This window comes from Coffea eugenioides, chromosome 5, assembly GCF_003713205.1.
Source record: "Coffea eugenioides isolate CCC68of chromosome 5, Ceug_1.0, whole genome shotgun sequence".
NCBI lineage: Eukaryota > Viridiplantae > Streptophyta > Magnoliopsida > Gentianales > Rubiaceae > Coffea > Coffea eugenioides.
The window spans coordinates 3,653,938-3,668,832 of NC_040039.1; the positions used below are offsets into that span (position 1 = coordinate 3,653,938).

Here is a 14,895-nt window from a genome sequence, read left to right on the forward strand (position 1 = left end):
ATTCCATCAATAAGTGACGTATCCTCCTCAACACATTGCAAAGCGGCCAGCGCGCTACAACACCCGAGTTGACCATTTGGACGAGAGCCAACGAATCGCTCTCTGCCCGGACCCGAGTTAAACGCATTTCTTGACAATGAAGCAACCCTGTTAGTACGGCCAGAGCCTCTGCATGAACCACGCTAGCCTCCCCAAACTCCTTGTAAAATGCAAAGATCATCTTACCCTCGCTCGAGCGGACCACCCCTCCACCAAAAGCCCCGGCGGCTGTCACACAGGCATCAGTATTCAGTTTAAGGACTGGCGATGGAGGTTTGATCCATGCCACCAGTGCTGGTCTGTGCACCGACCCTGTTCCCCTCAACCCTCCAGCCCAGATACAATCCCTGTCACCACTAAACGCCCGTCCCAGTTTCTGGGCTTTCCCCAGGAGTTCAATGAAATGGCCCACCTGCCATATAATACTCTCCGCGGCCATCGGCGAACCCTCAAATCTTGCCTGATTCCTAGCTCTCCACAAGAACCATAATGCTGCTATCGGCACCAGAACCCGTATATGGTTCTCACTCACCTTTCGATGGGACAGGAACCAAGACATTAAAAGAGAAGACACCCCCTGGACTCCCCGCCGTAAAATCCCGAACTGCCTGCCAAAATGTCCCCAAACCACAGCGGCCACGGGGCCACCCACAAAAAGATGCTCCGCAGTTTCCCGAGCCCCTGAGCAGCACGGACATCTAGATCCCAAGAAGACTCCCTTCCGCTGCAACTGTACATCTACTGGGATCCATTTCCTCAATAATCGCCATACAAAGAAAGACATCTTCTTCGGGAGTGCCGAACTCCAAATGTACTTACTCACTAGAGAGGTATTCCCCTTCCGACGAAGGTCCTCCACGGCCGACACAATTGTGAATTCCCCGGAGACAGACCCCTCCCAGACCATTTGATCCTGCAAATCTGGAAAGATTTGCTGCTGGAGGACCAGAGAAACATATGCCTCAGGCAGCCACTGGCGGAGCCGGGCGACATCCCATCCTCTGTGCAGGTAAAGTTCGCCCACTAACACGCACGGCTTGTTGGTGACATCCAAAAGCGACGCCAAAGGCTCCTCAGTGCACCATCGGTCATGCCAGAAATCCACCAGCCCTTCACCCAAACACCAACGAATCCTTCCCTCCGCAAATTCGCGAATCCCCTCCAACCGACGCCACAGCGCCGGGGGCCGAACAACCCGAACCAGAGCCGGGTGCGACCCTTTAATGTATTTGTAGTGCATAAATTCCGCCCAAGCCGTGTCCTTTTTCCGCAACTTCCACCATAGCTTGCAAGAGAATGCTTTCACCACATCATCTAATGACCGACACCCCAGCCCCCCTTCTGCGACTGGGAAACATACCTTCTCCCAGGCAGCCCAATGTATCCTCTTCTCAGACGAGGAGTGGTCCCACAGAAAAGCATTACAGATTCTTCCCCAAGCCACAATTATGGCTTTCGGCGGCTGCAGCACTTGAAGTAGGTGTATCGGAATTGAACTAAGCACATGACGAATCAGGGTAATTTTGCCCCCCATAGAAAGAAGTTTGGAGCTCCAGTGAAATAACTGCTGCCTTATTTTTGCCAATATCCCCTCAAAGGCCACACAACTGATTCGACCCTTCACCAGTGGCACCCCCAGATATCGGATAGGCAAACCAATTTCCCGATAGCCAAGAGTTGCGCGCACAAGTTCCTTCTGTGCCAGTGACATCCTAGAAGAGGGGGTGAAAGAGCTCTTTCCCACATTAACTTTCTGCCCTGACCACGTCTGGTAATGCTCCAGGAACTGCCGAATTGCGGTCAGAGCATCCGACGAGCATCGCGTGAAAATTAGGATATCATCTGCAAAAGCTAAATACGGTACGCGCGAGCCAGCCGATACATAGAATCTGCTCTCTTTCTCCAGGAACAAGTTGTGAATCCCCCGCCCTAAAAATTCCGCCACAAATAGAAATAACGCCGGAGAGAGTGAGTCCCCTTGCCGAACTCCCCGGGAAGATTTAAAATACCCAGACGGCTCACCATTGATCAACACCGAAAACCATGCGTTGGAGAAGGTCCTATAGCACAAATCAACCACCTGTTCGCTCAGGCCGAATTGCCGAAGCATGAAGAGCAAGAAAGGCCACTCCACTCTATCATATGCCTTTTCCATATCCAACTTAAAAATGAGGTTCGGCTCCTTCAAACGTCTGTCCAAGTCTAGTGCTAGCTCCTGGGCTAACAAAATATTATCCGAAATACCTCGCCCTGGTACAAACCCCGTCTGCCATGGGGAAATGAGAGCTGGAAGCACCTTGCCAATCCTGGCTGCCAAAAGTTTCGAAATAATTTTGGAGCTCACGTTACATAAACTAATAGGCCTGAAATCTCGCCAGTGACATGCTCCCTCCACCTTAGGGATCAGGACCAAGAGTGAGCTCGACCAACCCCTTGGCTGACTGGCTCCTTTGAAGAAATCTTGGATTGCAGCTACCAGGTCCTCCTGTATAATCCCCCAGCAAGAGCGATAGAAACCCACCCCAAATCCGTCCGGCCCCGGGGCGCTATTCACCTCCATCGAAAAAACAATCTGCCGAATTTCCTCGGCAGACGGAACTGCCGTAATTGCTGCATTATGCTCGCTGGCTGCCTGGGGCAACTCAAATGGTAGTGCTGGGAAGTTTCCCCTAAAAGCCGCCTCCGAGGTAAACAACGTACTGAAGAAATCCGTAGCTGACTCCTTGATTTGCTGGCCCGTGTCGCACCAACACCCCTCCGCACCCCTGATCCTCGCGATGAAGTTAGAGCTCCTTCGTTGACGGACCACGGAGTGGAAATAAGACGTGTTCGCATCCCCTTCCCGAAGCCACTTGACTGCCGACTTTTGCCTCCAAAACTCACACTCGGTGGCCAGCTCTCTGGTGTAGGTCGCTCTGGCCTCGTTTAGGCGGGATCTGGAAATGTCGTCTCGATCCCTATCATAATCCTCTTCCCTCTGTCTGTATATAGCCTCTGCAGCCTTGACACGAGAAGGAATGTCACCAAATGTCTCGCGGCTCCATTCTCGCAATCTTTTCTTCACCAGGCCCAGCTTTTTGAAGAAACGAGGCATACCCACCCCCGACACCTCCATCTCCCATATTGCACTAACCACTGCGAAGAAACCAGGATAGCGGGCCCAAACATTGAGAAAGCGGAATGAAAACGGGGAAGCCGTCCCCAATCCGCACTTAACCAGCAATGGGGAATGGTCAGAGCGGCCCCGTGCTAGATGTGAAACTTTGGACACCGGGTAGGACGCCAGCCATCTGTCATTAGTCAAAGCACGATCTAGCCTTTGCCACAACGAGCCATTTGTCCATGTGAATTGTGATCCGTCAAAGTCCATTGCCGACAAACCACACCGAAACATCGAGTCGTTGAATTCCTCCATGTTTCGAAGATTGGGGGGGGATCCCCCAATCCTCTCATCGGGCGTGGAGATTACGTTAAAATCCCCTATCACCATCCATGGATGGTCCTGCGTCTCACCAATTCTCTCCAGCGCCTCCCAAAGTGGGCGTCTCGCTGATAAGAGTTTATTTTACGTATTTTTAAGTGCATTTTATTAGTTAATTTTGAGTTGATTATTTAGTTTTATAAATAAAATAAAGAGGTTTTTGGTAAAATTATATATTTTTGGTAAAAGTGGATAATATTGCATTTCTATTGATTTTAATGGTAAAAACTTCATTTTTATGCAGGAATGATGATTCAATCACCAAAGGATGTCAAATGAGGTAAAAAATAGAGATTTGGTGATGAATTCAAGTGGCAACAAGAAGAATGAAGTGAAAAAACGTTCAAGTGAGGAAATGCAATACAAGTCAGTTTTGACACTCTTCAGTATTTTGACCATATCTGGAGCTACACTTATCGGATTGAGGTGATCTTTATACCATTTAAAGCTAAGAAAGAGACCTACAATTCGTATGAAGACATCGAAATCCATTTCTGCCATCTTCATGGGCAAAACGTTGGAATACAGAAGCTGCATTCTGTGGTCGGAAGTTAAAACAGAGGTTTGAACAGGTGACAGTATTTCGATCATATCTCAGGCTACAATGCTCCGATTTGGATGATTCTTGAAGCATTGGAAAGCTAAATCAAAGGGTTACAACTTTTGTGTTTTGCACAAAAGCTAGTTTGGCCTTTATCATGGAGAAAATCGCAGTTGAAATAAGGCCAGAGTGAAAACGCGAGTAGAAAAAACGCGAGTTTATACCGCGTTTTGTGTAGGCGTGTTTTATAGCCGAAATTCTGCAATTTGACTCAGTCAATTCTCTTGTGTGCATACCACTTTCCAGCTATAAGATGCAAGGGAATTCGGTGCACATGCTTCTGCAATAAAAGAGAAGACCAAATGAGTGTGGACAAAAGGAAACATCATATCTTTGACTTCTTTTTACAAAATCTGAGTGGAGGAAATTATGAAGTGAGAGGAATGGAATTTCTACCACCTTTTATGCAGAAATACAGGGGAGAAGCCTGATGACCAGACGTAGCTAGTTTTTCTTCTTGCAACAAGTTTTCTCTCTAGTTAAGAGTTCTTAGAGAAGCATTTAGAGTTTTCACTTGTAATCATATTGTGCAAGAACATAGCAGGAATTGGAGAGCTTCACCTTCAATTGGCTAAGCTTTCTTTTATCTTTCTTATACTTGTACTTTATGATGTTTTGCAGTAATAAACTTGTGAATTTGATTGTTAAATCATTCATGAGTAGCTAAACTCCTTCATCTAGGGAGTAGATGAAACTTATGGCTAAATAATACTAATTGAATGTGATTTACACTTGTTATATCTTGAGTTAACTTGTCTACTTGTGTAGCTGTGATTTCTTGTTATTGATTGATCACCAATAGCATGTTTATAGTGTTATTATTCAATGAGAATTGGTAATAACAATTGAAACACATGAGTAGTGCTTGAGTTGTATGTTCATGAAAATAGAGATACACTTAGGTGGATTATTGAGCATTTCATGAAATAAAACGGAGTAGTAGTAGTATTTCACCATGAAAATAGGGAAATCTATATTGCTCTAATCCATTTCATCATGAAAATGAGACTTGGTAATCTTGGAAATAAATCTCTGGTTAAGCAAGAATAATAGCAAGAAGTAAATCCATTCATTTGTGTAGTTTATGCCATAAGTGGAATCTACATCCCTAGAATCTTCATTAAGTGAAATTTCTCTATTTGCATTCAGCATTTGTTAAACTAGATTTGTATATCAGATTTGTAGATTACAGGCATTAGACTTTCTCTGCTCAAAAATTAATTGTAAGTCTAAATAATAGAGAGAACAGGGGCTTAGTAATTGTTTAAATTGCTCCTCGTGGGATCGACCCGATACGCATCTTGTACTAAAATTGCGACCTGTATACTTGCAGTCCAACGGGTGTAAAATCGGAATTAAACTTGCACTTAAAAAAACCCGTCAAGTTTTTGGCGCCGTTGCCGGGGAGCGGCAATATTAGGGCCTAGTCATCTCTATTAATTTAGACATTTTCATTGTTTTTATCCAAGTTGTTGAATTAAAACTACAAAAATTTCTCTTATTTTTATTTGTAGTGCATGCACCGATCAAATAGAAAGTTGGACATTTTGATCCTGAAATTGAAAGAACATTGCGGAGACAAAGGAGGAATACACTGCATCAAGAGGAACAAGAGGTTTGGCAGCCAATAGAAGATATCTTGATAGAATTACCATTTGAAGAAGAAATGGCTGAAAATGACCTAAATAGGCGAGTTCTGCGAGATTTTACTATACCGGGAACACAAGGTTCACAAACGAGCATAGCAAGGCCTGCGGTAAATGCTAACAACTTTGAGATTAAACCATCACTTATCCAAATGGTTCAACAATCTCAATTTGGAGGTAATGCAGTAGAAGATCCTAATACACACTTAGCTACATTCTTGGAAATTTGTGATACAATTAAAATGAATGGAGTTAGTGATGATGCTATAAGGCTAAGATTGTTCCCATTTTCATTAAGAGATAAGGCCAAACTTTGGCTACACTCTCATGCTCCCAATACTTTCACTGGATGGGATGAATTATCAAGAGCATTCTTAAATAAGTATTTTCCACCAGGTAAGACTGCTAAGCTTAGAATGGATATCACTAGTTTTAGCCAATTGGAAGGTGAATCATTATATGAGGCATGGGAAAGGTTTAGAGATTTGCTTCGGAAATGTCCACATCATGGACTGCCGGAGTGGTTAATCATACAAACCTTTTATAATGGTTTATCTTTCTCCACTAAAACTATTATTGATGCAGCTGCAGGTGGAGCTTTAATGGGAAAAACACCCCAAGAAGCTCATAATTTGATAGAAGAAATGGCAGCAAATAACTATCAATGGGCCAATGAGAGAGGTAATACAAGACGTCACGCAGGTATGATAGAAATGGACACTCTCAATATGCTGAGTGTTCAAATGAATAATGTGATGAAATTGCTAAGTAGACAAGGTCCAAGTTCATCTAATGCACATGTAGCATGCTGTTCTGTATGTGGAGGTGAACATGATACTAATGAGTGTGTCGATTCTGAACAAGTACAATTCGTCAATAATTACAATCGTAATGCTCAAAATAACCCCTACTCGAATACTTACAATCCGGGATGGAGAAATCATCCAAACTTCGGATGGAAGGATCAAGGAAATCAACAAAGGCCAACCAATCCGCCGGGATTTCAACCAAGGCAACCACAGGCTGAAACTAAACCAAGTTGGGAGATCGCGGTGGAAAAACTTGCTACGGTGACTTCGGACAGATTTGAACGAGTAGAAGGGAGACTGGATCAACTCACTACAATGTACAGGAATGTAGAGGTCCAAATTGGTCAAATTGCTAGTTCTTTGAATAATCGAAATCAAGGAGAATTACCTAGCAAAACAGAGGTCAATCCTAAGGAGCAGGTGCAAGCCATTACTCTTCGTAGTGGTAGACAATTAGAAGATCCTCCAGTGAAGGAAGTTGAGAAAGATGAGAATGAAAAACAAGAAGAAAAGCAGAGGAACCAAGAGGCGATTGTGGAGGAAAATAGGCGGGAGAATCCAAGAGAAAAGCAACCATCATCTTCCACTACCATTCCAATACCCCCTGCGGTTCCATTTCCACAAAGATTAAAGCAAAATAAGTTTGATAAAGATTTTGAAAAATTTGTTAAACTTTTCAAACAATTGCACATTAACATTCCTTTTGCCGATGCTATTTTGCAGATTCCATCTTATGCGAAATTTCTCAAGGAAATCATGACTAGAAAAAGAAAGTTGGAAGACTGCGAAACAATAGCATTAACGGAGGAATGTAGTGCAATTATTCAAAATAAGCTACCACCGAAGTTGAAGGATCCGGGGAGTTTTTCTATACCTTGCACCATAGGTAACGTTGATTTTTCTAAGGCATTGTGTGATCTTGGTGCTAGTGTATCATTAATACCTTTAACGGTGGCTAGACAATTGGGTTTGCATGAGCTTAAACGCACTAATATCACTTTGCAACTAGCGGATCGGTCTATTAGATATCCATTGGGAGTGTTGGAGAATGTATTGATAAAAGTTCAAAAATTTATCATTCCAGTGGATTTTGTGGTATTAGATATGGAAGAAGATATATCTATGCCAATTATTCTAGGTAGACCATTTCTAGCTACTGCAGGTACTATTATTGATGTAAAAAATGGCAAACTTAAGTTTCAAGTAGGTGAAGAAGAGGTAGAATTTAATTTGAATGAAATGGAAAAATACCCTTCTTTTACCGATCATGCTTATTCTATTGGCACAATTGATAAACTAACCCAAGAGATGAGTCAAGTCAACTTTGACTTAGATCCTCTTGAGTATTGTTTAATGAGTTTAGGTAAGCAAGAAGATGTTTGTGAAGAAATTGAAGAATTGGCCAAATACTTGGATTTTCAAGCACCTTATAAAAGGGGTAATTTGTATGAAAGTCTTGGCCAAGGAAAAGGGTTTTCACAACCTTCAGAAATTGAACCTCCAAAGTTAGAGCTCAAGCCACTTCCGACTCATCTAAGGTATGAATTTCTTGGAGAAAATAAAACTTTACCTGTAATTGTTAGTGCTGACCTTGATGATGAACAGTGTGCAAAGTTGTTAAGAGTTCTAAGAAGGCGTAAGAAGGCAATTGGATGGACAATTTCAGACATTAAAGGTATAAGTCCTTCTATATGCATGCATCGAATTTTATTGGAGAACGGTTGCAAACCAGTGGTGGAAACACAAAGAAGACTCAATCCAAACATGAAAGAGGTGGTAAGAAATGAAATTCTTAAATGGCTTGACGCAGGTATAGTTTTTCCTATCTCCGATAGTGTTTGGATTAGTCCAATTCATGTGGTACCAAAGAAAGGTGGAATGACTACAATCGTGGGTAAAAATGATGAATTAATTCCATCTAGACTTGTGGTAGGGTGGAGAGTGTGTATCGATTATCGTAAGTTAAATACGGTAACAAGAAAAGATCATTTTCCCCTACCATTTCTTGATCAATTATTGGAGCGAATAGCCGGATATGAATTTTACTGTTTTCTTGATGGTTTTTCAGGATATAATCAAATAGCTATAGCTCCAGAGGATCAAGAGAAGACCACATTTACATGTCCTTATGGCACTTTTGCCTTTAGAAGAATGCCATTTGGGTTATGCAATGCTCCCGCAACTTTTCAACGATGCATGATGGCTATTTTTTCTGATTATATTGAGAAAATTATGGAGATATTTATGGATGATTTTTCTGTGTATGGTTCATCTTTTGATCAGTGTCTTCATAATTTGGAATTGATTTTGCAGAGATGCGAGGAAACAAATCTTGTACTGAATTGGGAGAAATGTCATTTTATGGTAAAAGAAGGAATTGTTTTAGGACACAAGATTTCCTCCAAGGGAATTGAGGTGGATCAAGCCAAAATAGAAGTCATCGAAAAATTGCCACCCCCAAGCAATGTCAAGGGGATAAGGAGTTTTTTAGGACATGCTGGCTTTTATAGACGTTTTATTAAAGATTTTTCTAAAATAGTAAAGCCATTATGTGATTTATTATGTAAAGATACTCCTTTTCAATTTGATGACAATTGTTTGGTTGCATTTGAAAGGTTGAAGAAGGAATTGATTTCGGCCCCAATTATAACTTCGCCTGATTGGTCACTACCATTTGAATTGATGTGTGATGCAAGTGATTATGCGGTTGGAGCAGTTTTGGGACAAAAGAAAGAAGGACGGTTGCACGTCATTTACTATGCTAGCAAGTTGCTAAATGAAGCACAACTCAATTATGCAACCACAGAAAAAGAGCTATTGGCAGTGATATTTGCTTTGGATAAATTTAGATCTTATCTAGTAGGATCTAAAGTTATTATATATACGGACCATGCGGCTCTTAAATATTTGTTACATAAAAAAGATGCAAAACCAAGACTAATTCGGTGGATTCTTTTATTGCAGGAATTTGATGTGGAAATAAAAGACAAAAAGGGAACAGAGAATCTAGTAGCGGATCATCTATCACGCCTAGAATATATTCCAGTCAAGGATCAAGTTCCTATTCAAGAGAATTTCCCGGATGAGTTTGTCCTAGCAATTATCAATTCTCCATGGTATGCTGATATTGCTAATTTTTTGGTAAGTGGAGAGATTCCAAAGGGAATTAATTACCATCAAAAGAAGAAATTCTTACATGATGTCAAAAGTTACTTTTGGGAGGAACCATTGCTGTATAAACATTGTGCCGATGGTATGGTACGTAGATGTATTCCCGAAAACGAGGTACATAATATTTTATATCATTGTCATAACCTTGAAACAGGTGGACATTTTAGCACCTCAAAAACTGTGGCAAAGGTATGGCAATCAGGGTTTTATTGGCCAACTATGTATCGAGATGTTCGGGAATATGTTAAAAGTTGTGATGCATGCCAAAGAACTGGAAATATATCTCGAAAGAATGAAATGCCCCTAACTACCTTCTTAGAAGTTGAATTATTTGATATATGGGGTATAGACTTTATGGGACCATTTCCAAGCTCTTTTAATAATAAGTACATCTTAGTAGCAGTGGATTATGTTTCTAAATGGGTAGAAGCAATCGCTTCACCTACTAATGACTCTAAGGTTGTACTCCGATTCCTTAAAAAGAATATTTTTTGTAGATTTGGTATACCTAAGGCCATAATAAGTGATGAAGGAAAACATTTTTGTAACAAACAACTGGATTCCTTATTGTTTAAATATGGCTGTAGGCACAAGACATCACTCCCGTACCATCCTCAAGCCAATGGACAAGCGGAGCTAGCTAATCGTGAGATAAAGCTCATTTTGGAGAAAACTGTGAATAAATCACGCAAGGATTGGGCTACAAAGCTAGATGACACACTATGGGCTTACCGAACGGCATTTAAGACTCCCTTAGGGATGTCGCCGTATCGTTTAGTCTATGGAAAAGCTTGTCACTTACCTGTAGAGATTGAACATAAAGCTTATTGGGCTATTAAAGCAATTAATATAGATTTTAATCTTGCAGGTGGAAGGAGATTACTTGAGTTGAGTGAATTGGAGGAACACCGGTTACATGCATATGAAAATGCCAAAATTTACAAAGAAAAGATCAAATATTGGCATGACAAGCACATTATTCCTAAACAATTTCAGGTAGGGCAAAAAGTGCTTTTATTCAATTCACGCCTGAGGTTATTTCCAGGAAAATTGAAGTCAAGGTGGTCTGGACCATTTGAAGTCACTCAAGTATTTCCCTATGGAGCGGTTGAAGTGGCAAATTCAAGAAATGAAAGGTTTAAGGTCAATGGACAACGAGTGAAACCCTACTTGGCAGGTGAAATCGTACCCAAAGGACTCATATGTCTTTTGGGCGACTCTTCTTCAAATTAAGAAACTGAATGTGTGAGTCGAGCCAACGACTATAAACAAAAGCGCTAAAAGGGGAGGCAACCCAATGTTTATGTTATATGTGTTAAATTGGTGTCATTTTGTGGTTTGAATAAGTGTTTTAGTTAATTTGTTGTTTTTGTGTGATAGGGTTGGCAAATGGAAGCAAGAATGACCATTTGAGGTGAAAAAGGCGAACTGTGATCAAACAACTCAACCCCTCGATTTGCGTTAAAGGTGTTTTTGATTCATTATAAAGGGGTAAAATGCATGTTTTTAATGTTTTACATTTGTTCCAGTGATTAAAATTGGCAAACAAATGATCTATGATGCATTTTGAGTCATTGGGGTACCTTTTGTAATTTTTCAAAAGTTGAAATTCTGCTAAAAATCGAAGCCGAAAACGCGTTTTCCAAGGAAACGCGACTATAAGTCGCGTTTCTCAGAATCGCGTTTTCGATTCTGCGCCTGCAGAACAGAAAACGCGCCTTTAAAACGCGACTTTAAGTCGCGTTTTAGAGGAAGTCGCGTTTTCACGCCTGAGCAAAACTGGAAAACGCGACACATATAAACGCGACTTTAAGTCGCGTTTTAATACGTAACCGCGTTTTAAATTCTGCGAGATTTGTGCAGAAAACGCGGATTTAAAAACGCGCGTTGAAGGCGCGTTTTTAGTCGCGTTTGCGGTTCATTTTTCTGCTTCAAAAACGCGATTTCCAGAACATTTCTTCACTTTTCCATTTTTCCAGCCGCGTTTTTCTTCTTCTCTTCTACCCAACTCACAAATCTTCATTTGTACTCCATAATCGTCTAAGCCGAATTGAAGATCATTTGGGCATTCATCCACCGCCCAATCGTGATGCAGAGGATGACGATGATGCCGAGGGGGATGACTGACTTGGCACACTGCAGAAGCTATCTTTAGTTGATGAACTTGCTTGCCTAATTATCTTAACTTGTGGAACTTAAGATGTTTAACTTCATTTTATTTTTCTGTTTTCTATGTGGTAGGTACTTGTATTTTGACAGTGGTCCGTGATTAGTGGCTGATAAGGATCTCAGCCATTGACTTGGGGAGTACTTCTTTCTTTTCTTTTCTTCTTTTGTTTCATTTCTTCCCTACACATTGAGGACAATGTGTAATTTAAGTGTGGGGGGAGAAATATGTGTGATACTTGTGGTTTTAGTTGTGTTTGATATAATTCTTGTGCTTAAATGGTGTTTCTTGTGGTTGCTGGCAGGGAGTTTTAGTCCACTTTTAAGGGGAGATTCTGTCAAAATTTTTCCAAAACCTTATACATATATATGTTATTAACTATAATAAATAAATAAAATTTTGTCACTTATCCTTTTGAAATAAATATATGCGGTTTTGATACTTCTTTTCTTATGAAATTTGGAAATGATTTTTATGTGATTATAATTTTTACATTTATAGGAAAGTATATCTAGTAAAGTGGAGAAAATTATGCCTACATTTTGTATATTTGATGAAAATTCTTCTTTTTATCTAATTTTATAAGATAAGAAATTAATATGGTTAATAAGTGTCATACTCTTCTCATGATTACTCTTAGAGGGAATTTTATTATATATATACATCAAAAAAAAAGGGGTTATTCTACTCCAATGATTCTCGTACCGAGTAACCGGGGGTTGGCATCTACAAATGTCGACATTCGCGTAAAAAGGTACTTGAATTAAGAGTATGCAAAGCAACTTGAGTATGTGAAATGTTGAGTAACCGGGGATCTGCATCTAAAAATGTTGATCTTCGCGTCAAAAGGCATTTTTCACAACTTAAGTAATATTTAATCCTTAAAATATATATATATATATATATATATATATAAAAGTAAATTAAATCCCTCTTTAAGAAAAATAAGAAGTTGATCATGAGATTAGTTAGCATCTTTATTGACTATAGGAGTTGCTTGCTTGCGAAATTGGATAAAAATAAGAAGTTGAGTTGAATTGGTAAAATTATGGTATACTTGGCTCTTCTTTGCTTGATATTATGAGTACTTGAACTTAATGGAAAGATCACATAAGGTTATTTACCTTGATTCAAGGAAATGGAGTTGAAATACTACATATGTTTATTTTCAATTTTTGGATCATTGATGGTTGGAATTTCATATTGCTTGAGGACAAGCAATGATTCAAGTGTGGGGGTATTTGATAAGAGTTTATTTTACGTATTTTTAAGTGCATTTTATTAGTTAATTTTGAGTTGATTATTTAGTTTTATAAATAAAATAAAGAGGTTTTTGGTAAAATTATATATTTTTGGTAAAAGTGGATAATATTGCATTTCTATTGATTTTAATGGTAAAAACTTCATTTTTATGCAGGAATGATGATTCAATCACCAAAGGATGTCAAATGAGGTAAAAAATAGAGATTTGGTGATGAATTCAAGTGGCAACAAGAAGAATGAAGTGAAAAATGTTCAAGTGAGGAAATGCAATACAAGTCAGTTTTGACACTCTTCAGTATTTTGACCATATCTGGAGCTACACTTATCGGATTGAGGTGATCTTTATACCATTTTAAAGCTAAGAAAGAGACCTACAATTCGTATGAAGACATCGAAATCCATTTCTGCCATCTTCATGGGCAAAACGTTGGAATACAGAAGCTGCATTCTGTGGTCGGAAGTTAAAACAGAGGTTTGAACAGGTGACAGTATTTCGATCATATCTCAGGCTACAATGCTCCGATTTGGATGATTCTTGAAGCATTGGAAAGCTAACTCAAAGGGCTACAACTTTTGTGTTTTGCACAAAAGCTAGTTTGGCCTTTATCATGGAGAAAATCGCAGTTGAAATAAGGCCAGAGTGAAAACGCGAGTAGAAAAAACGCGAGTTTATACCGCGTTTTGTGTAGGCGCGTTTTATAGCCGAAATTCTGCAATTTGACTCAGTCAATTCTCTTGTGTGCATACCACTTTCCAGCTATAAGATGCAAGGGAATTCGGTGCACATGCTTCTGCAATAAAAGAGAAGACCAAATGAGTGTGGACAAAAGGAAACATCATATCTTTGACTTCTTTTTACAAAATCTGAGTGGAGGAAATTATGAAGTGAGAGGAATGGAATTTCTACCACCTTTTATGCAGAAATACAGGGGAGAAGCCTGGATGACCAGACGTAGCTAGTTTTCCTTCTTGCAACAAGTTTTCTCTCTAGTTAAGAGTTCTTAGAGAAGCATTTAGAGTTTTCACTTGTAATCATATTGTGCAAGAACATAGCAGGAATTGGAGAGCTTCACCTTCAATTGGCTAAGCTTTCTTTTATCTTTCTTATACTTGTACTTTATGATGTTTTGCAGTAATAAACTTGTGAATTTGATTGTTAAATCATTCATGAGTAGCTAAACTCCTTCATCTAGGGAGTAGATGAAACTTATGGCTAAATAATACTAATTGAATGTGATTTACACTTGTTATATCTTGAGTTAACTTGTCTACTTGTGTAGCTGTGATTTCTTGTTATTGATTGATCACCAATAGCATGTTTATAGTGTTATTATTCAATGAGAATTGGTAATAACAATTGAAACACATGAGTAGTGCTTGAGTTGTATGTTCATGAAAATAGAGATACACTTAGGTGGATTATTGAGCATTTCATGAAATAAAACGGAGTAGTAGTAGTATTTCACCATGAAAATAGGGAAATCTATATTGCTCTAAGCCATTTCATCATGAAAATGAGACTTGGTAATCTTGGAAATAAATCTCTGGTTAAGCAAGAATAATAGCAAGAAGTAAATCCATTCATTTGTGTAGTTTATGCCATAAGTGGAATCTACATTCCTAGAATCTTCATTAAGTGAAATTTCTCTATTTGCATTCAGCATTTGTTAAACTAGATTTGTATATCAGATTTGTAGATTACAGCATTAGACTTTCTC

General features: G+C 39.6%; 1 protein-coding gene and 1 non-coding gene across 2 annotated transcripts in view; both read right to left on the reverse strand.

The window, feature by feature from the left end:
* LOC113771003 overlaps window positions 1–3,529 on the reverse strand; it is a 5,073-nt gene extending 1,544 nt beyond the window's left edge. Inside the window, exon 1 of the mRNA XM_027315635.1 lies at window positions 19–3,529. Coding sequence (XP_027171436.1) covers window positions 19–3,529 — 3,511 coding nt within the window. The remainder of the gene's footprint in view (window positions 1–18) is intronic.
* A 2,645-nt stretch (window positions 3,530–6,174) lies between these two features.
* On the reverse strand, window positions 6,175–6,281 carry LOC113772729. Its single transcript, XR_003468686.1, has one exon. It is a non-coding gene; the product is annotated as a small nucleolar RNA R71 (small nucleolar RNA).
* Window positions 6,282–14,895: the final 8,614 nt, after the last annotated feature.